This window comes from Dryobates pubescens, chromosome 6 (genome assembly GCF_014839835.1).
Source record: "Dryobates pubescens isolate bDryPub1 chromosome 6, bDryPub1.pri, whole genome shotgun sequence".
Lineage (NCBI taxonomy): Eukaryota > Metazoa > Chordata > Aves > Piciformes > Picidae > Dryobates > Dryobates pubescens.
Genome location: NC_071617.1, coordinates 31,626,234 through 31,649,507, shown reverse-complemented (window position 1 = coordinate 31,649,507; position 23,274 = coordinate 31,626,234). Strand labels below are relative to the sequence as shown.

Genomic DNA, 23,274 nt, shown 5'->3' with positions numbered 1-23,274 from the left:
CAGCTAAGCATCTCAGGATACTTTTTCTAATCTACTCTGTATCCAACAGTGGCTGCATCAAGATGCCTCACAGAATGGGACAAGAGAGTTATGCAGGTCTCATTCAGACCTCCAATAGACTTAGTCCACTTTATGCCACTCTTGGAAGATAGATATACTTTAGTATTAGTCTTTCAAACTACCTTGTGACTTGAATGCTGTAGTCTTTTGCTGGGCTGAATTCTCAAATTCCTATTCCTGTATGCAGGAATAATTCTTATTAATGTGCCATTGTTTTAACTCCCGTCACTGTGGTTTATTTTGGCACTTAGGATATTCAACATCCCCTACTTTAGTGTGGGTGTGAAAGAGGAGGGGAGTTAGAGCAACACAATGCTCTATCATTCACGGGGCAAGTTAAAATGTACATGGCAGAACAGGTATGAGCCTGTGACTAGAATACTTCCCTTGGCTGTCTTCTCATTTTCTTCTCTTTTGCTTTAGTGCTGAACCACTGCAGCTGTTCTGACCAGAAGCCATAACCCTTGTAGTGGGAAACAGAGATGTTAATAGGCATAGAAATCTGGCATTTCTGTTAATCTTGGGATTCTTACACTGCTAAACCCAGTAGCAATATGCCAGTTGTAATGTGTACAGAACAGACATTGTCAGTATCCTGGAGTTCATAAGGATGACACTTACTTTAATATATATATCTTTCTTTTAAAGGCAGGAGAAAATCCAAGAGTCAATCTGTCCAAGCACACACTGCTTTAAACCAAAGGCCATCTCCTTCAAGTCACTCTGGACCAATTGTAGAAAGCCGCCAGCCTTTCATTCAAACATCGACGTCTGCCCACGAAATTGCCCAAAGGCTTTCCAGTAGCCAGCTGTCCTTCCACAACTCAGCAACGTCTGTGTTTTCCCAGTCCCCTGCTGTTCCCGTTGCTGGCCAGCTGACTGTGCAGGACCGAGCTGCAGCAATGCTCAGGTCCAGTCTGGCCTCTTCCACCAGCTCAACTCTCAGCCTGCTGTTTGGCAAGAGAAGTTTTTCAAGTGCTTTGGTGATTTCTGGGCTCTCGGCTGCAGATGGAGGTAACACCAGTGACACCCTGTCGTCCAGCAGTATGAACATTGCTATGGGTCCTTCTGCTAGAGCAGCAAGTCAAGCAGCTCAGGTAATGCCAAAACGACAGTAGTAAGCATGAACTACCAATGGCAGTCCTACCAGGTTCTTGAACTGTCCTCACTGCTGTTTGGTCCTTCTTTCTCACTGGTCTTTTCCAAAACAATGTCAGGATTTGGGTACTTGTTTGGGATTTTGCTGCATCACAATGAAAAGAAGAATGTTTGATTTTAGTGTGTGTGAGAGAGTGTGTTGTATTTGTAAGTAATTCACAGGTTGGCTGTTAACTATGCACCTGAAATTGTAAACTGGGGCAGAGTCCTTCTTCCTTTCAGTCAGACCAGGGACTTAAGTCTACATCTTCTTCATCCTAGGTGATGAGTACCATTACGAGCAGACTGCATAGCTCATTCCTTCCTTGCTTATGCAGGACTTAATTATTTGTACAAAGAGGAACAGTTCCCACTGAACAGTGCCCTTATTCTGTCCCTTTCTCTGACCAGAAATTCAATCCAGGACCTGAAAATCTTGTTGATGAAAGGGTTAGTCGAAGGGGATGTGTACAAAATACTCCTCAAAGGAGAGCTGCATGCTCTGTGGTTCAGCATTTTCTAACAGCAAAAAAGTACACAGAAAGAACCTCCAGCCTTCTGCCCAGTAGGCTCCCAGTTCTGTTCAGTCTACCTGCTCAGGAAAATTCAGCACACACAGTGGTATTACAGTTGCTGCATTGTGTACTTAAGTATATTTCTTCAACTTTGGTTGCCAGCAGTTGCCTTCCTGAATTTTGACATTTTCACCTCAGCACTACAGAGCAGTAACACAAGGAGATGGACGAGAGATAAAGGGTGACTGCAACAAGTTTGTAGCCTAATTGGCAAGAACTAAGCCAGACTGATTCACCTCATCTAACTTTAAGCCATCTAAAATTTTGGGCATATAGTCTCAGTAGATTGCCTCTATATTCAGTGGAGAGGACAATGCATTTCATCCTCCCAGCTGTTAGGAAGAAATCTTAGCCTGGGATCCTTGTATTTCTCTACCAACCATTAACAGCCTAGATGATACACGAAGACTACATGGTTAAATTGAGACGAGGTGAGGCCTGGCTCAGAGTCCAGGTGCCTACCTGATCCAAATTGGTAAGGAGGAAGCATTTCATTTAAATGTTAGCACAGTTCTGGAAAGCTTTTATACTAATGGATTCCTTACAGTGGGGTGACACCGCATACAATATTTTCAGACTGATAATTGCTTTCCAGTTTTGATGAAATAACTTCTTTCTAAGTTGGATTTAAAATCATGTGCATAAAGCAAGCCCCAGAGAAACCCTACTTCTTAGAAGTCAGCCCTGCTTGGAGCAGCATTTTGGAATGGATGACCTCCAGAAGTCCTTTTCAATCAAAATTATTTTACACCTCTCCATACATGTACATGTGTGGTACTAAACCTCTAGCTCCTGGTCAGCTTTTCTTTCAGATTTATGCGTTACATGAAGCGTGACAAGTAGCTCTTCAGAAGTCCCTTGTGAATAATGCATGTTAAGAATCCTGTAGAGTTTCACAGAATGACATTCCTAATGCACTGTTAAACTTTTTTTTAACCTGTCATTTCAAAAATAGCTGCAGTCTTACTTAGAAATTTCCTAAACTAGTTGATGTTTTCTTTCTTCCTTTCCTTCCTTCCTTTCCCTCCTTCCCTTCCTTCCTTCTCTCCTTTCTTCCCTCCTTTCTTCCCTTCCAGCAACTAACTGAGACCTGCGAAGCCACTGATGCTACAGGACCTAGACCACGACGAGAGGCAGGTCCAGCCCATGCCATATTCATGAGTCGGAACCTGGAGTGCAGAAGAGCCAGCCAAGAAGACATGGGCCTGGAGGACACTGCTTCTCAGCAAAGCCTGTCTGAGGAGCAGTAGGGATTATTCCTAGTGCAAGGGCCTCACACTTCTCAGAACTAACAAAGAGATAGGTCGGAGAGCTGCATATGGGGTTAGGTTCTTTCAAATGTAACAGAAAACCTCCAAATGTTTATTTTTCTAACTTCTACACAAGAGTACCACGGGGCAGACGATCTTCAGCTAAAGGCCTTGGTGTGGGTAGGATTGGAAGACATCCTAAAAAACACAGTGCCACTTCATCTCAGGTTCTTGTAAACCCTGCAGCAGTCAGAATCACAGATGAATACAGTGGGAAATAAGAACAGAGCTCAGTGAAAAGCACACAAGACATCTCTTTCCTGCCATAACTTAACAGCTGATTGCACGCAAACTAATTGGCATTTGATATAGAGCATATAGCAAAAGGCAACTTTGAAGTGATGAATACATAAAAGGACAGTACAACACGTACTGTAACCTCAGAGATAAATCAGTTGTGGTTGGTGTGTTTTTTTCCAACAGCAAATCTCTTTTCTTCTTCCTTAACATGTTACGCAGGTGGCGACTCTGAATAGCAGCACAGCATCACAGGTCGATATACTGCATGCAGCCATACTGAAACACGGTGTGAACGAGCCATGCTACACAGAGCAACAAAAGCGAGCGTGAGAAAAGAAAGCATCCAGCGCATGGAAAGCTTTCAAAGCATATGGTGCACCTTATTTGCAAAGAAAGCAGCTTTGCATAAACAGCTGCTCTTAGGTATTATCTCATGCTCCTGTTTGATTTACAGCAGTGTTTCTCAAATTCCAGGCAACGGCCCCCTTGGGAATTGCAAAAGGGCCCTGGGGAAACCTCTTCAAGGACAGGAAAGTGCAAAGTGGGCTGTAATTATTGTCTGGAAGTGTTTGTATTAGGAAGGGAGCAGCTTAATGCCTTTAATTGCTGGACACAGCTCAGTGTCCATAAACACATGTAGCCAGTAATTACAGAGGGCTCTGATTTCCCTCCCCCTGAGAAAGTGAGCTGCTGCCAATTTAATAGTTGCATAAAGACAAATGAGGCAAAAAGGCAGGCCATGCTTTCACAGTTTGAGAAACACTGATTTACATGAATGCATGACTCCTTTGGAAGCCAAAAGGCTACAACAAATCCTTCCTCTACTACAGTGTCTAAACACACACACATGTTCTCCTCCTTCTTTTTTTTTTTCATTAAAACCCCCTGCAGTTATCAGTGTCATGCTGCTCCTCTTTACTGTAACTACTGTAGATGGTTTCTAGGTCTCAACACAACGATGTGCACCAGGCTGTCATGTCCCAGTCAAGGAGAAAGACTTAACAAGTTGCTGTAGCTAAAGTCTCATTGTAGGCAATACATAGTTGCATTCTGAGATTCCCTACTGTGCCACACTTAAGATTATAAGTGGTAGAACTACGTAACACCTAGTGAAAATAAAATGATCCAAGTATGGTTTTGTGTGGCAGCAGTTTTTGGGTTTTCATTATTTTCAATTGTTTTCACTTGCATTATGTAATTGAGGAACCTGTTGTTTTCCATTCACTTCAGATCTCATGAACTGGATACTTAGAAAGCTCGGCACAACCTAGGCAAAATTCTGCTCACGTTCACAAGGGCGAAAGCAGAATGTTCGTGTCAGCCTCCTGAGACATCTGGTCACCAGTGCAGTTTAGGCCTTGCTAATGTCTCCTTGAGCATCCAGGTGTGATATGGAAGAGGAAATTGAATTCAGTTGTTCCCTTCTGACTATTTCTGGCAGATCAAACCTCTCCTCCCACCACCCTGCTCATGAAGTGCTTCATTACAAATGAAGGATGGAGGTTATAAAGGTAGGTGGAGGGCTCTTACTAACAGCCACCAGCCCTGCTTCTGCCTTGGGGGCATCTGCATGGCAGTCTATGAAGATAAACCATCACTCCTCCTTGTATGGAGGCAGGGCAAACAAGCAGTGGTCAAAAGCATTAAAACCCTTCACATATTCAGTTAGCCTCACCTAGGCCTCTAGTTTCCACACCTTTAACTTAAGTCTGAATTAATTCCCATCAAAAGTAACTCCAGTCATCCCCATCAGCCTCAGCCATTCTGCATATCTAACTCAAGCATACCAAACCAGATTAGGGAACAGCTGCACAAATCCTCCCAGCGGCATGCTGCTATATCTGCTTAGCATGGAGCAAGGCCCAGCAGCCCCACCTTTCCCCAGTACCACGTTGTCTCCAAAAGACTCTACCATCTCCATGCCCTTTGGTATTACACTCTGAGTTAACACCACTGTGTCACAGTTCCTGATTTAGTTAAAGCCACCAGCCCCTGGCTGTCCTTGGGGACAGCAGTGTGCCGTGAAGCCCAGCTGCCTGCTGTATAGGGTGGTTGCCAGGCAAGGCATGTCCTACCCAGCTCCTCTGGTGAGGGACAGCACAGGCCCAGGGCAGAACACCAGACAAGGTAAAATTCAAAAATTAGTGCCTTTTCATAGGTATGAGGTTGTACTGATTAAACACATCTTAGATATGTCTCTCCATGTTTGCATGAGGCAGAGCTAGACTTGATTACTCTCTACATGATGGAAAATGTATTTAAGGCTCTGATGCACACAAAGCTAACAAAACAGGTACCTAACCTTTACACAAGACCTGATTTCAACAGTCAGAACAGCATTGTGACACCTCAGGACCTCCACTCATGGGGCAGTTTTGGGCTCTGAATGAACAGTAAAGGCAACTATCTCTGCTTTCAAGTCAGCTGCGGTGCTGATGATAGGTTTCACAATCCCTAACTGCTGTGAAAACTTGGGCCTCAGGTTGCTGAGGCTGAACAGTTTGCCTGCATTACATTTCTGATCTCTTGCACAGCTTTGATACAGGAGGGATGGCCACCACCACTACGTAACTATCTTTTGTATTTAGTTCCATTTTGTGTCAATTTTGAAGATTCAGATGCTAGGCTTGATTTTTTTCCAGCACTGCAGGGTCCATTCACTCAGCAGGGGCTGAATACAGAAGCCTGCCCAATGCTTGTTCAGTCAGCCCCATGCCTTCTTGTTCCTGTAAGCTAGGAAGCTGAAGCATTGCTTCAGGAAATTAAGCGCTCAATCCACAAGAGCAGTTGGTACATGCAGTTCCATCACAAAAATGGCAGAAGGGATGAAGAGATGGAGGCCCTGTCAGCCTCCTCCAGTTTCAGCCCAGATCACACATCACCATTGCTGAAAAGAAACATTGAGACTGAATTTCATCAACAGTGGCTCAGCAGGACAGTCAACCAGCAAGCAGAGAGGAGCAAGCAGAGAGAAGCAGGCTACAGGAAGGAGGATAGTGAGTGTATGGGAAAACAAGCACAAATATACTACTTAGCTCTTGCATTAAATGTGGGATACTTGCCCTCCTCTCATTTTGTTTTTCTAAACTTTCCTGTCACTAATAGGCTCTTGTTTACATCTCAGAGCAAAACCCAGGTGTTACACTCCTACAGGTGAAGCATGGCCTGAAGATGTGGTAAAGACTTAGTAACATTTTACCAAAGCCAACCATAGGCTGTTGATCCGCTCACATCACCAGGTACACTGGCAAGTCCCCAGCCTAGACTTCTGCTCAGCTGTTTTCCACCACAGCAAGCCAGCAGGAAACAGTGACTGGAGTAACATACAAAGTCTGTTCATCCAAACCCACAAACGCTGACGGTCCTGCTCTTCACTTCATTCTGAAGTGTCATACAACCTTATTCTACCTGGGGAACTGGAGTTCTTGTTCCCACAGACAGAAAATCATGGCATTCATTTTATTTAAGACAAGTGTTAACAAAAAGGACTTAACAGTGTGAATCTTTTTCTCTTGACAAGATGGCCAGATACTCACAGTATCTAACTCCGAATGACATTCTAACACTCTGAAGTTCCTAGGGGGCTCTGCTATGTCATTCACAGCTTTTAAAAATAACTAACTAAACAGAATAAAGCAAGAAGTGTCCTCTGCTTTTGGCTCCAATCCACCAAGTGACTGCTCTTCTCTTGCTGGGGAGTTTAAGTTAAAAATTAGCTGCATTTCCTGCAGCTCACTTTAGAAGGTCAGAATTACCAGTGAAATTCTCCAGCATGCAACAGTCATCGTCTCATCAATGTGTATTTTTTAACTACCCCATTATTTGACGCATTTAGATTACTCCCTGGTTGGGGAGCTGGTATTTAATTACAATGTGTCACTGGTTCTTGTACATCCTTAAATCTGCAACAAAGACATAGTACTTACAATTAACTTTGCAGCAGGTCCAGTGTTAAAAGATTCACCTCTCATTCAGCCTGCTCGTAGTTTTACAAGTCAAATTCGTCTGATGCATAATAAATAATGCAGGGCCTGCTGATCCCATGCTGTGTGCAATTTTATGTTGGAATTACAAGCTTCCTTGCCAAAACCATCCTTGATTTTTGGGCTTTGAGAAAGTAATTGTTACCTCATATTCGCTCCTCTTTCTCTGCACCAATTAAAACTTGCAGGTGCACTGATGCTGTCATCTGGAATCTTGCTGGTGTATCAGAGGTTATTATCGCCAAATGTCTGCAGTTAGTTAAATTGGCCCATCGGGGGAGTTGTGAATGCTCCATTTATTGTAAACACTGCTCTCAAGGCCTTCCAAATATTTTACTAGTGCAGGACCTGACAATAAATTTTTACCTCTAAAATAAACACAGGGTGTTATAAAACTATGTTCAGCTGGAATTACTGCTTTCTCACTCAATGAATATTCGAGCCAGGCAAATCTTTTCTTGAGGAGTGTCTCAGATCTAAAGGCCAGACATGACTGCTAAGGCCATCTACAATCTCCTGCTGAACAGGCTACAAAAATTCTTTTTTCCCCCCTCTTGAAAAGCATTTGCTCAGAGAGATTATGGGCTTAAAAAAACCCCAACAAATTACAGACTTCAGCCTATCTTCAGATAGGTATCATAAACCAAGGGCCACCGATGTTAGTATCAAAACCAGCATCCAATTGAAAAGGGCTGATAACTTCACTCCCAGTTCCAGTGCAGGAAAAATTGACATATGCTCATCTTGGAAGATTTCTCAGTGACTAACTGTCCTTGCTACAAATAGTCTTCCCTACATCACAAGACAATGGTTTAAAAGCACTGTAAATGAACTGGTCAAAAGTTCCTCCAACTTGTTGTTTTGGGGTTTTTCCTAGTTTACTATATGATGGGATCACAGTAGGCATCACGGCACTGTAAGTAGGGCAACATACATACTTCTGTGGAGACCAAACAGCACTTTAAGTATGAGCCCCCAACATCACTGGCTGACCTGTAATTTGGAAAATGGCACTCTGCTATCACTCCTGAAGGAACTCCCCTCCCAGTCCTCCACAGAGAAGTGTCAGATATCTCCATTATAGTTAGCTTTAACGTTCAGTCCTTATTTAAAACTTAACAGCAGCCCCACTAAAACCTTGCTAGATTTTGGGTAATTATTTATTCACTGAAAGAGCTAACCTTTTGCAGCATAGTTTACAGCCTAAAAGACTTAATATTGAAACAGCAGGCCATCCAACACTTCAGTGAAGCGGTTTCTCTCTGGAAGTGTATGGCATAGAGCCCTGAAAAACTTTACTTTGGTTCACCTCTAAGAAGATGTCATGTCTGAGTAAGATGCCTGCTGTTATTAAAGGATTAGTGATACCTTCAGCACACAGCCTTATTTTGCAGAAAAGCAGCCAGGAGCTATACAATCCCAAAGGAGTGGGGTTCCCAGGAGAATTACCTTTTTATCACATAGGACAAAGACAATACAACTGTCCAAATGGATTTGGGCAGAATGGTAACATATCAGGCACAGCTGTGAAACAAGGCCATGGCAGCCTTTAACAGGGCACATACCTCCTGCCATCTGTGGGGGGGCAATGTCAGTGAACAGAGTTAATTCCAGCCAATGACCAGTTCTGAGCGGTGTTCCCCAGGGCTCAGTATTGGGGCCAGTTCTCTTTAATATCTTTATCAATGATCTGGAGGAGAGGATTGAGTGCCCCCTCAGTACATTTGCAGATGACGTGAAACTAGGAGGGAGTGCTGATCTGCTGTACAGAGGAGTCCAGACAGGCTGGATCGATGGGCTGAGGCCAAGTGTATGATATTCAACAAGGCCATGTGCTAGGTCCTGCACTTGGGTCACAACAACCCCATGCAACACTACAGGCTTGGGGCTCAAAAGCTGCCCTTGGAAAAGCACGCGGACACGTTGGTCCAAAAACACCATGTGGCACTTAGGGACATTGTCCAGCGATGGACTTGGCACTGGTGGGTTAACAGCTGGATTTGAAGATCTTGGAGGTCTTGTCCAACCTTAATAACTCTATGATTCCAAGTTTGTACCAGACCCTCATTCTGAATACAGGAATGAGAGAGAACGTTCCCTCCATGCTCCCAGCTGTTTTCAGGTCACCTCCATCCAGTCTCCTACAACTTTGAGTGCCCATTTAACAGAAATAACTAAAATGATACCTCAAAATGCCTTTAATTAGTTTGCACATTTTAACAGTTGTTGAACTGAACAGGAAAAAAAGTGAAGAAGTGAGTGGATTCTTAGCTGCTTTTTACAAATTATTAGAAATCATACAATGAGCAAGTGTGCACCTGGCAGGGAATTCTGTTTTCACAACATGCAAAATAGATTATGGGGTAGCACTTTTCCTGAACACATTTGTACAGCTCTTAGGGAGATGCATTGTTTAATCCAAACACTTCTTAATTCAGCATTAACCATGCACAGAACTGAACGAGAAAAAAAAATACCCAGCCAATAGAAAGAATCAATAAACAGAAGAGACTGTAAAACTCACATCAACAAATGCAGTATAAAGTCAATCCTGACTTAATACTCTGCACAAAAAATACAAGTCAAGATTTGGCTGAACATTATTGATTTGAAAATATATATAAAAAGGCAGAATTGCCATTGGAAACTTGAAAATAAACCCAAAATGCCACCCTCTTAACTACTGTCTGGGCCTCTCCTGAGAGGGTAGCGTCAGTTATTTGCCCTCCTGAAGTAGAATTCTAATGTCACAAATGAGACTACAGGAAATTTGCTTGAAATTCTAGATAACTCTCCTCACATTGCAACTGGAAAGAGTCTCCAGTAAAGCCTCCAGGGGCTAAAGCAGCAGGAACAGACTGAAACATCCACCGAATGTTGTAATGTTTTCTTAAAATAAAAGCTTTGACATTTACCAGGAAGAAAAGGTCTTCATTTTCTGCAGGACTCTACAGCTGCCAAGATGTCTTGCAAAATGCTGTTTCTGTTTTCCCTGCTAACCTAGAGAAAGAGAAATTAAAACTGATGTAAGTTTGATGAATAATCTCTACATCAGTGTTTACTTCAAAAAAGGAACAGAAACTCAAATGCAGAACATTGGAGTGTAGAGTAGAATAGAATAGACTAGAGTAGAATAGAATAGACCAGGTTGGAAGAGACCTTCAAGATCATCGCATCCAACCTATCATCCAACACCACCTAATCAACTAACCCATGGCACCAAGCACCCCATCAAGTCTCCTCCTGAACACCTCCAGTGATGGTGACTCCACCACCTCCCTGGGCAGCACATTCAAGGCAATGCCTGCCTTGTTCTGCACAGTAAGTGCACAGTAAGCTAAACTCACAAACCTGCATGTGTACTTGAATATTCAGTGATCTTTCTGATTTAACCTCCCATGGTATTTTGTAGTATTATTCAGGGCTTGAATAACTAAGAAGAATCACTTCAAGAAACAACATGTACTTTTGTCATTACTAGAACCTGCCTTTGATGACCAAATAAAATCTCCCTACTATATAGCAGAGTTCTTATGCCTTCAGAACTTGCAAGAGATCTATTTATTAGGATGACAGACCTAGTCAAAACTGCCTGCAATGAAAAAAAAGATTCAAACAAGCTTAGCAGTGCATCTTTGTCTTCTGAGAAACGTTAGCATTACAGGACAAAAACACCTTGAAATAGAAATAGGCTACTTGAGAAACTTGGTGGGCATTTGTAGCATACTGATGTATGCCTTTAGCTGCTCAGCCTGTGAAAAAGTTGGGCCTTAAGACCAGTGTATGTGAAAATCCAGAGTTGAGTGTCCTGTCTTCCACTGGGCCCATCTGTGCTGCAGCACATGCAGGTTACTGTAAAGAGCCAAGCAAATGCTAGCACTTGCAAATCACCTCGTCTCCCAGGTGCAGCAACAATAAAGCACAGAGCTGGCAGGGTGCGCAGGTGTGTAAATTACTCCTTGATTGACTGGGTCCTGGTACACAGCCCAGTGACCCACAGCACCATGCATTACTAACTCAACCAAAACCTGGGGAGATGGCTGGGGTGATGAAGGGGTTGACAAGCAATTGTGAAGTGTCAGCAAAAGCCCAGTTTTGAAAAGCCTAAGAAATTTTCCCCGCTGTTGAGACCCCTGCAGAGAGGGCAAGGAGAAATCAAGGACAGATGAGCCTAAAAAAAAGGGAAAAAATAGTAAATGCATTTGTATTTTTAACCAAGTTGACAACTGTTTGACAAGGAAGAAAAGATACCACACTATGCAGGACATAAAACTCTTGACCAGCACGGTTTCATTGCACTCCCTGTAGCTGCAATTAAGATCTAAGCACAAGGGTTTGTATCCCTTCCAGTATTGCAGTCAATATTGAGCAGGAGGAAATTGGTTTTTACTTCTTTTTAATAGGCAACAGTCCTATCTGAAAAATTTGGCCTCAGGAGCCTACTGTTATTTACAGTCACAGATATCCTATCCAAAAGTTGGAAAACAACACTTTAAATCCTAGAGACAGAGTTCTCACCTACCCCACTTGAACTTGAGAGAGCAGATCAATATTGGGCTGATAAAGTGCATAAAAAAGAACAGAAACTGAAAGGGAAAATCTGCCTGCAAACTATTGCTGGTTTGTTATCATTCCAAGCCTATTAGAAGATAAACAGAAAACCACACAATAGCAAAAAAAGCAAGACAACGAAGAATGGAATAGCTCTTTTAAGGCTATTGAGACCTCAAGGTAAACAAGGCACAGAGCACAGAGCAGCCAAACTCTAAATCTCACAGCAAGTGTTCTGATATCCTGACTTTCAAAGGACCTCCTGAACATTTAATACCTCTTCCCACTGTCTCACAGCCAACAATACTACATTTTATCTCTCTCTCTTCCATACCTACATGCCAGAAGTCCAGTGAGAGCAGCAGAGAGAATGTGCCCAAGTGCTGGAATATTCCCACAAGTGCTTTACAAAGGCTGCTTGATAAAGTCTCCTTGTAAGATCTGGAGACATTCTGTGCAGACAGCTCTCTCAGAGAGGGAAAAAAAACACCTTCCAGTATCTGTACTGAATGTACAAACAGATGGGTAAATTTTAGACAGGGAGTTGAAAATAACTGTAGGTGCTATTTTGAGGAAACTACCACCTAGACTCCAAGCAAGAAGCAGTAGAGGATAAAAGCTTTCTTCCCCCAACTGTTAAAGTCCTGTCAAGAAAACTCCTTTTTTATTGCCTGTTCAAATGGAACCTTTTCTTCTTCTAATCCATTTAACTGTTTTCTTCTTAAAAGGCATATTCAACCCAACTGCACTAATGGGTTTCATGGAGGCAAAATTAATAGATGGGAAAATATGAGAAGGTGAGAATGTGCCAGCTGCTAGGGATAATCTGATCCTATTTATGACACCAAGTCTGCAAAATCACACAGACCTGGGCAGTGCAGAAGCTTTAGTTTTCAGTATGGAATTGGGCAACAATGGAAAGAAATGTGTTAAATGTTGGAATTCAAATGGTTAAGTGTTCTAAACATAACACTACATTAAACATTTGGGACCAAATCCTCAGCTAAGTTTAGGGCATCTGGGTCCATTTACACCAACTGAATATACTTTCAAGACAGAAGGGACTGAAAAACTAACAGATGTCTTCTATGCACTTGGTGGGAAACATCAGAAGCTGCTCTTGTGACACTAAGAGAAGCATGAGGAGACTCTGCTGAGTTACTCGAATGCACCCTAACTCCATAATGCAACAAAGCAAGCAGAACTTCTGTGGGGCTTTTTGGTGGTGGTTTTTTTAGGGGTTTGGGTTTGGTTTTGGGGTTGTTTTAAAGGTAGTCACCTACTTCTGCACATTTCCAGGCACCACAAAAGTTAGCTTATAGTCAGTAATTTCTTACTATTTAGGCACTCTGAGTTCTCCCCATGCTATAGCCATTGAAAAACAGAGTATTCCTGTATTTACTTCAGCTAGTAACACCTCCGACTCCCCACGGACAGGTTCTGGCTTTGTTGATGTACACATTTTAGCTAGCTGGAGGAGCTTACTGGAGAAGTAAGCAAAGCAGATGCTCTCTTGCTCAGGACTTCAGTACAGCAGGTCTCTGACACCTGGGAACTATTGCAGTCTGTCACACAATTCACACCCATGCTTTTGGCTAACGGATGCAACAGAGAACTATTTCAACAAAGAAACCAGCATGTCCCAGCCTCAGCAGCATAAACAGAATGGTTCTTTTTTTTAAGCAAAGTTTTTTTCCAGCTGCAGAAACATTGTTCCAGTGAAATTCACAGGAAGTTTTGCTGGCTCTGGGCACTACTTAAGAAAAAGATCTATCAGCAGTCTGATACAACTAACAACCTGGGGCTAAATGGCATATTGTGGTAGTTTTAGGCTATGCCTGTAAAATTTTGTTACATATTTTAGAATAGAATAGAATAAACCAGGTTGGAAGAGACCTTCAAGATCATCGCGTCCAACCCATCAACCAATCCAACACCACCTAAACAACTAACCCATGGCACCAAGCACCCCATCAAGTCTCCTCCTGAAAACCTCCAATGACGATGACTCCACCACCTCCCCAGGCAGCCTATTCCAATGGGCAATCGCTCTCTCTGTATAGAACTTCTTCCTAACATCCAACCTAAACCTCCCCTGGTGCAGCCTGAGACTGTGTCCTCTTGTTCTGGTACTAGCTGCCTGGGGGAAGAGACCATCATCTGCCTGTCTACAACCCCCCTTCAGGTAGTTGTAGAGAGTGATAAGGTCACCCCTGAGTCTCCTTTTCTCCAGGCTAAGCAATCCCAGCTCCCTCAGTCTTTCCTCATTTTGAGCAGAAAAGTAGGAAAATGTACATTAATCACTATTGGGTATAAAAAGGAAAAGCCAAAGATAATTCTAAACAATTTAATTGGAGACATAACTGCTACAAGACTGTTTGTACCAAAACATTCTGGGGGTTTATCTTCTCTGCTCACTTTGTGCTCTGTAGGGATACTAATCTGTTTCTGCTTGACCTTGGCTGCATTGTTTTGGTGAAGTCTAACAACTGCTTTTTCTCTGCTCCTTTCTCCCTTTTGGATGGGGGCGAGGTGGGATGACGACACACACACAGAGACAGCTTCCCTGGTCTTCTTGACCAGGGGGCTTCTCATGTTTTTTGTTCAATGTAAATATCTGTAAATGTTGTAAATGCTGCACATTCTGTACATATTCATTGCACTGCATTGCAGATTGTAGTTTTGCCTGTACATACAGCTTTCATTTGCTTCTAGCTGAGCTGGTCTGGCAAAGTTAATGTTGGGGGAAATTTCAACCCACCACACACATGCCCTCACAACATGAGACTGGAAACCCCAAGAGTCCTTGAAGTGTCAAATGCTGTTTCCTCATCTGAGAGAGCCAAAAGCACACTACTGACTTGCTGCAACTGCAGCCTAGTCACAGAATGACTGTTATTTTCAGCAAGGTATTCTCCATCCCCTCATCCCCAGGCCTACCACTGCAAAGTCAGTCGTGTAAAATTCACATTAATGTGCATTCCTTCAGTAGCCTGACAACTAACTCACATCAGCTTGTTAGCAGGAAACACAGGGCTTTATCTCTGAAAGGAAAGGTAGGAGGTGAATGTTTATGTGAGGAATCTTCTCTTGTCTTTGCTCCTAGGATCACATTAGCACTTAATTAAACAGGCATTTAATTTAAAAAACACAGAAATTGAGGATGATGGGACCACCAACTGGAAGAAAGCTGAGGAACCGTTCTGAGCACGGCAGCTTTATTAATCTCACTTTGAAGAGGAAAAAAATCAGATAAATATTTTGCTTTCTCTGCAGTAATTCAGGTAATTCAGTACAAAGTCATTTAAATACTGGTTTTTCCCATCCTCATTCAAAGGAAAACAAAGTAAGCATTCTCATTGTAACATGAGTTTGATAGAGAACAAGCCACAACAGTATAGTGCTCTACAGCATATTGCCCCTGTTAGTAAGCCAGGATGTGGAAGTCCCACTTACTGAATTTATAGAGACACACAGTTCAGTTGTGGCTACATAGCTTTATTTTCTACTACAAATACCACACATTGAGCAGAAAAATAAATCAAAGGAGTAGGGCTGTGTTTAGCTTGCTTTCCTGAAGCATTCAAGACATTTATAGATGTTAAGAAAACCTCACACACCTATTTCTGTAAACAGACTGTTGTGGTATGTTTTTGCGAGCCTCCCTATAACTGATCAGAAATGCACTCTGGGGCCCTAATATTCTGAAAATTATGTCTGTAAAATTAACAACTCCACTGCTGCCTCTTTTTTTCATAGAGTCGCTAGGGTTGGAAGGGACCTCAAGGATCATCTAGTTCCAACCCCCCTGCCATGGGCAGGGACACTATACACTAGATCAGGCTCAGAGCCACATCTAGCCTGGCCTTAAAAACCTCCAGGGATTGGGGCTTCTACCACCTCTCTGGGCAACCTGTTCCAGCATCTTATCATCCCCATGGTGCAGAATTTCTGCCTAACATCCAATCTGAATCTACCCGCTTCTAGTTTTGCTCCATTCCCCCTAGTCCTATCACTACCTGACACCCTAAAAAGTCCTTCCCCAGCTTTCTTGTAGGTCCCCTTAAGATACTGGAAGGCCACAATAAGGTCTTTTTGGAGCCTTCTCTTAGTATCAGTCAGGGTTGGAAGGGACCACAAGGATCATCTAGTTCCAACCCCCTGCCATGGGCAGGGACACCCCACACTAGATCAGGCTGGCCAGAGCCTCATCCAGCCTGGTCTCTTCTCCAGACTGAATAGTCCCAACTCTCTCAGTCTGTCTCCAACCCTATGATCACCCTCATGGCCCTTCTCTGGACAAGTTCCAGTATGTCTATATTCTTCTTGTAATAGGAGCTCCAGAAATTTACTTACAGCTATCAACTGGTAGTAACAGTTGGGTTTTAAACAGAGCCAAACACAAACCAAAAACCCAGAACAGAAGGATCTTTAAGGATATTAAATACTACTCACATTGAACACTTTAACATCTTTCCTGCTTCTTATTTCTTCAACAAGATCCAGTGGCTTTCCCTTGGGTATTGGAATAGTGCCAAGCACCACAGTCCCTGAGCCAGTCAGCGTTTGACGAACAGCTTGAATAAAAGCCTGGCTGAAGAGTTCCATTTTACCAATCTCATCTATGACACAAATCTTTTTCTCTGCATCGCTGCCATGGTTTACCTGTGGAAAAGTGCACCAAGAGACTGAACAGTACAGAATTTACAAGAAGCAACAAAAATAGTTTATATGCTAGTAGTAGAAATATCTCCAAAAGAAATCAATTAAATTGTAGTATTGGGGAAAGTAGAAGAATCAAAGCTGTTGCTGGTAACTGACAGACAAATCTGTAACTTCTGCTTCAACACAGATTTCTGGAAATATGAAAATATATGTGCAATATAAATACCAGCTACAAGAGGAAATATCTGTAATACCAGTTTTCCTTCAAAGCAGAATTCTCAGTAGTCCCATATAAGCTATTAAACAACCAAGAACTGCTCTTTGCCTACCAGTAGCTCTCAATCTGATGGACACATGTTTTCCAAAACTTTGCTCTTCCCATCAAATTCTGCATTTACAACAGATCAATAGCCACACAAGTATTAAAAAAAGACAACTACTCAACTTAAATCCAGATTTGGAAGTTTCTCCTTTGGTAACTGGATTAAAGTAGGGTCACAACTAGCATTTCTCTCAAAACATCTAGTTTTCTTCAAAGGTATCTGGACAACAACTAAGCCATTTCCAAGTCTCTCTCACATCAGAACAGTCGACTTCCATTTCTTTGTCAAGATACAGCTTACTCCGTAGTTCTACCTGGATCGTAGCACAGGCACCATACTAATGATTAACCATGCTTATGATTTGCTTGCCAAACACTACCATGTTGCAGAGTGTGAGCATCAGGAAAGTCTAGGAGAAAACAAGGGTGACTGCCACTGAGGGAAAGACAACTTGGAAAGTGAAGGAAGTGTTCAAAAGAAAAGGAAGTGCACTCCCTGCCCTCTCTTGGTAAAAGCAACTAAGAACTATACTCCATTATTTATAGAATTGAGGAGGAAATCAACTCAAGTCTAAACACTCCTGCAGATCCATGAATATACATCAATACCAGTCACATCATACAGAACCTACAAAAAAATTGTAAAAATGTTTTCCCTTGTGAAGGCAAAGTATTTGCTTCTGGGAAAGTGGAACAACTACATAACATGCATCCTAAAATCTTCTCATGCCAAGTCCCTACTGAGCAGCTGTTTGATCTAAAACCCTTTCACACGTAAGTGAGCTAAGAAGCCAATCCGAGTCCCTAGGTCACACACTGAGAAACGGAGCGTTTTGTGGTGAAAAAAATTCCTGCCCACTAAAGTCTCCAGAACCAGAGAGATCATCCATTGCAGGATCTACCTCTCTTCTCACTGCAACAAACAAGATTCAAGTCTTAGTAGCTGAAGCTGTCCTCCAAATTAAATGAGCCCACTCTGTGCTGCTCTCTGATCAAACCAGACCATACCTATAGCACTCCTGCCCTCATTCTTCATTTGTCTCCTCGTTTCAGTTCTACGATGTTCCTCACTCTCCTCCTCTCCTGTTTTGTGCCACCTACATGCATGGCCATATTCCCATGAAAGTGATGAGCAGTGCTTTCAATGAGAACAGGGTCATGCATTGTCCAACCCTGCTGGCACCTTTTGTCCTTCTTTTCACTCTCTTGTACTTGCAGAAAGCTACCAGAAAAATTCAACAATAACACTCTTCTAGCAAGATCTTTCCTGGACTTCACATGTATACAGTAATATGGCACTGGCCTAATACAATCTAATTTATTAAACTATCCTTCTAGTTACTAACAGTAAATCAAGTTACAGTGGAATTAAACATTTAATTCATATTCCTTTTCTCCCTTGCTCCCAATGACTTTGCTTCCCTAATCTCAGATTTTAATATTCTTTCACAATAACAAGAATTAGATCCTCAATCTCATTTTTGCTTCTTGTACCTCTCTGGGTTTTTTATTCTTTCAAAGTCTATAAAGAAGTTTCTTTGGTGGCCCCTTGAGTCTTGGCAATGTAGGAGCTGCTGCACACTGTGATATGTTATTGCTAAAATCAGATCTGTTCTTGTTTAATTTTGGAGACAGGACAGGTTGGAATGAGAGAGAGGGGAGAAGGAAAAAGGCAGTTAACAGAATGTTAGGAGAAGAATAGGAAAAAGACTGTGTGGAAAATCTTGTCACAGGTGGAACATTCCTTGTGCAGCAAGCTACATCCTGAATTATCAGGCTGACATTATCAGTTCAAACTAACCAGCCTGCAAACACTTACACAGTGGTAATCAAAAACAATCACTGGGTTAAAGCAGCAAACAGCTTTACTGGAAGAAGATGGGAATCAGAGCAAGAGAGGGAAAAAAGGCTGTAAAGAAGAAAAGCAGCAACAAAAGCCTTTTTCTTGGACCCAGTAACACCACTCTGTGTGTGGCAAAGCCACTTCTACATTTTGTTTGCTTTCCAATATGCAAGGAGCATAGGAAGAAACTTCCTATTGCCTACCTCTCAGGCCAAGGAGGTTGTATCACAGGATGATGTCAGATCAAGAATGAGAGGGGACTGGAATCTCTGCAACACCCCATTAAGCACATAAGAATGAGCCAATTAGAATCAGCAGAACACAAGAAATGGTCCATTTATTAGAAGGGCCTTCCAATAACACAGATTACCATAAAGCATCCATTTTTCAACAGCTTTCATAGAATACTCACATTTCTCAGCATAGGTAGAACCAACTGCTCAAATGAAACAACGTCCACAACATACTGTCCAACCCGACATTCACGTCTTGAAGTAGAAGAATCAGAACTGAATTTGCAAAAGAGATACAAAATTCCTTCTAAGTAATGAGTTCAGTGAGAACACTCCAGAATCATTACAAGTGGATTTATGAGAAGTTATCTTAGTAAGTCAAATCCCTTTAATTCTTCTAAGAAAAGAGTCTCTGCAAATAATCCATTAAGTCGTATTGCAACCTCAGTACGGGCTGCAAAACCCTGAAACAATCTTGGAAAAATACTGTGTTTGCATGTGTTACATCACACTATCCCAGGTGAACCCCCCTCATTAGCAGTATGCAAATTAGTCAGATCACCTATGTTTGAATGAGGTGCTAACAGCACATCTGGTTCTAGACTAAGTTTTGCACAAAGTATAAAAACCTCAATCAAGAGAGACTGTAACCTCCTCTGCACTTCAGAGATCCCTCTCTTAGTGGGGCTCTGAAACCCTCTTGTTCTTAAAATTCATGTGTGGGTTTTGTAGGCCAATCAGTGGCTCTTTCAAACAATGTTCTATGCAGTTTCCTTTTTACTTTTCACTTCTGACTTCATAAATCAGGTGGTGGAAACAACAGAAACATCTTCCCCCCTGACTATAATAAGCTACTTAGTGTATTGCAAAGAGACTTGGCCTCACAGTAAAAGGCTCCACAGTGCTTCCTCTCTATTTGGTGTAAAATAGATCGTAAGAAAGAACATCCTTCTCTAGCACATCTTCTGTACTTCATTAAGCAACAGAGATGCTGTTTATAGACACAACACAGACAACAACCAGGACTCCAGTGCTGAACAAAGAACTCAAAAGCCAAGAAAGCTCTATGTATGCCAGAAATCATGTTCTGGAGGAGCATTTAACATGCTGACAGACTGGAGCAGAAGCATGAAACAATAAGCCACTTAAGAGTTATTAAAACTTCAGTACCTGACCCTAGATAAAGGTCCTCGTTTTCCAGACAAAGTGACAACATCAAATCCTGTTCTCCTGCCACCTTCTCTAACTTCTTCTGTGTAAAATCCATCAATGGGAACGCCCGAAGATTTCAGAGCTTGAGTGACTTTCTGGATCAAGGTAGTCTTTCCAATTCCTAAAAACAAGAAGCAGAAAGCTTGCAGCATTAACCTTCTACACAAAGCCCATTTTAAAATGCCACAGTAATGACTCATTTCAGCAGGAACACTGATTACTTTTTAAGTTTGCAAATTGTTGTCGTTGTTTTTTCATGGCAGAAAAGAAAGACCATTTAAAGTTCACCCCATACTGACACTCCATCATTTTATTTGTCTTTAAGAATTATGTCTGGTGTAAATTTATCAGGCTACCACTGAACTCATTCGCTTAGTGTGAGGGCAGACCACAAAGCTTGCCCCAAGCCAGGTAAATAGATGAGAGGCATACTGCTGCACAATTTATATCCAAACTAGCTGGAAGACTGACTGATCAATCTCACTTTCTACCACTGGTATTCACTACCTTCTAAGAACAGAGATGAGTGATTGCCCATTGGAATGGGCTGCCTGGGGAGGTGGTGGAGTCACCATCATTGGAGGTATTCAGGAGGAGACTTGATAGGGTGCTTGGTTGCATGGTTTAGTTGATTAGGTGGTGTTGGATGATAGGTTGGATGCGATGATCTTGAAGGTCTCTTCCAACCTGGTTTACTCTATTCTATTCTATTCTATTCGTTCATCTGCCTTTTAAATCATAAGGTGCCAGCTGACCACTATTACCAGAAGCTTAACTGGCACAGCACACACTACTTTTACCAATGTCCTAGAAAGCAGAAGCACTCAGTGCCCCCAACATATCAGGTCCTCCATGGCAAGAAAATATTTCCAACAACAGAAACATGCTTCTTATGGCAACTGAAGCAAGAGAGGTTTCATCTAGAAGAAAAAGCTTTTTTTAATTGTGAGAACCATGAGGACCCAGAATGGGTTGCCCAGAAAAGCTCTGCAGTCTTCACATTCTTCAAAGTTTTCAAGACCTGTCTGGATAAAGCCTTGAGCAAGCTGGTCTGGCCTCATAGCTGACCCTCCTTTACAAGTCTCTTTTCACCCTAAGACAAGTCCTTAAAACTCTCACCAGCTGATGTCTCCTAGAACAATCTGATGTACCTTCTATGATGTGTTAGCCATGTTTCAGACATCCTCTCAGTTCTCAGGAGCTATTTCTTCTCCTTTGCCACTGAACAGGTACATCCCTTGCCAATCTCCTTTTAAACTCAGCTGTATTGCTTTTCACAACATTTAGTTTTATCATTCATTTTTAATCACAGCTGTAAAAAAATGTTCCATGGCTTCAAGGGCACCTAGTTGAGCTACAAAGCAAACTATTCAAAATGAAAGCCAAAGGGATTCCTGGCATTTGGACAATAAAATTACAAATGTGGCACCATCAGTAGCTACCATCTTTCCAAGGCCTTGTCTTTATAAGTGAATTTATACTAATTCAGTTAAGTAGATTTCTTAGCTCTAACTTTGTTACTTTCATTTAGTAAATTACCCAAGAAAGCTAAAACTATTCAAACTAAGTTTAAGAAAGCTTAAAGTTGTACATTTAACTAATCAAAACAGCACACTCATTTCACTTAAATGAACAGAGGCAAAGTCTAAGCAGGCCCAACCTCTGTCTCTCCCTGAGTGCTGCCTTTATTCAGAATGAAGTGGGTGGAATGTATTGCTGTCTCAGCCTAGCAGTAGCATTTTAAATTCATCTCAGACAAGACAGGCATCTGCAAAAGGTTCACAAAAAGAGAGTTAGACCCAGTGCTTTACTTCCAAACCACAAAAAAACCCTTTATGATCACAGTAACTGGCTTATTTCTTTATCAAACTTAGAGTCTGTTCCTCCTACTATATCACACACTATCTGCAATAACCAGATTCCCCTAGCATGATAAACTACTCCACTGCTTCAATCAAAGCCTGCCCACTTGGGATACCAGTTTTTACATTACAGCTGAATATTAATTGGGTTGGAAGTGATAAATCATTACAAATAAGGCACAGAAACAATGATCACTTAAAAATCATTAATGTCTGCAGTTTAATTGAAGCAGGATAAGTTGTCCAGGTTTTAGTTCCCGCACACACCTCTCTCCAATACTGAGCTGCAGGGCAGAAGCCAGGGACAAAGCAGCTGCGTGTGGAAATGTACATAACATGGGATTGGATCAAGAGCTAAAATGGACTTTCATTAGGAACAATTAATTAATGCAGCAGCTCTAACCTCAACAGGAGACACCCGAGGATGGGAGCTGCTACAGGTCTGCACGTCGGCAGTCAGTTACCCCGCAGGAGGGAGCTGGGCCCGGCTGCAGCAGGAGGCGCTCCATCAACCCTGGGCTGGTGCTGGGCCCGCAGCAGCTGCCTTCCCCCGACTATGAGCTTCACAGCCCCGCGCAGGACGAATGGCTTGGCCTGACTAGGTTTGACCAGGCCAGGCCAGGTCGAGCCACACCCCAGGGCGGCCCCAGCGGCTGCGCCACCTTCCTGTGCCCCGTTCCCCAGGTTTCTTCTGCCCCCATTACCTGGGGGTCCCGTGAGAAAAACGTGCTTGGACATGACAGGACAATGGGGGAAGACCACGATCCGCCCTCTCCTCTACCCGACGCGGCCTGGCTGGCGGGAGCGCCACGCTGTCCCGCCTCCCGCGCCCCGCTCCGCCCCTGGCCCAACCCCGCACCGCCTCTGCTCTCGGTCCACGGGGAAGCGCCAACTGCGGCCGGGTGCTTCGCGGGCTGTGGCGGTGAGGTGGCGCAGCTGCCACCTCCGCACCGCCCCCAAGAGCGGCACCCCAAGAAGTAGCCGTCCCGAGGCCGTGACGCGGCGGTACCGGACATGGCGGCTTCCTGCGGCCTTGGAGCGCAGCGGTGGATGCGCAGTTTTCATTGCCCGGTCCCTGGAGATATTCAAGATCAGACTTGATGTGGCCCTGGCAGCCTGATCTGGTTGGAGGTGTCCCTGCTCACTGCAGGGGGGTTGGATAAGATGACCTCTGAGGATCCCTTCAAACGCAATACAATCTGTGACTCTGTGACCGGGCGCCGGGCAGTGGCAGCGCCCGGGCGGGGCTTGGCGCGCAAGCTCTGGCAGCTGCTGAGGGGA

At 43.0% G+C, this 23,274-nt stretch overlaps 2 protein-coding genes across 3 annotated transcripts in view; one reads left to right on the top strand and one right to left on the bottom strand.

Moving 5' to 3' along the window:
• PCNX2 (pecanex 2) overlaps positions 1-4,601 on the top strand; it is a 156,805-nt gene extending 152,204 nt beyond the window's left edge. Inside the window, exons 33-34 of the mRNA XM_054162261.1 lie at positions 709-1,157; positions 2,849-4,601. Of these exons, the coding sequence (XP_054018236.1) occupies positions 709-1,157; positions 2,849-3,022 (623 nt within the window). The 3' untranslated portion in view covers positions 3,023-4,601. The remainder of the gene's footprint in view (positions 1-708; positions 1,158-2,848) is intronic.
• Positions 145-22,793, bottom strand: NTPCR (nucleoside-triphosphatase, cancer-related). Of its 2 annotated transcripts, XM_054162260.1 has the most exons (6): positions 22,698-22,793; positions 20,090-20,252; positions 19,099-19,195; positions 16,312-16,521; positions 10,221-10,305; positions 145-523 (listed from the first exon to the last, which is right to left on the bottom strand). In XM_054162260.1, exons 1-5 carry the CDS (start codon positions 22,729-22,731, stop codon positions 10,237-10,239), a joined length of 573 nt encoding a protein of 190 aa, XP_054018235.1. In that variant the 5' UTR covers positions 22,732-22,793; the 3' UTR covers positions 145-523; positions 10,221-10,236. The 2 variants fall into 2 exon arrangements, with proteins under 2 accessions (XP_054018235.1, XP_009905297.2); XM_009906995.2 differs by lacking the exon at positions 145-523 and having other exon boundaries at positions 10,053-10,305.
• Positions 22,794-23,274: the final 481 nt, after the last annotated feature.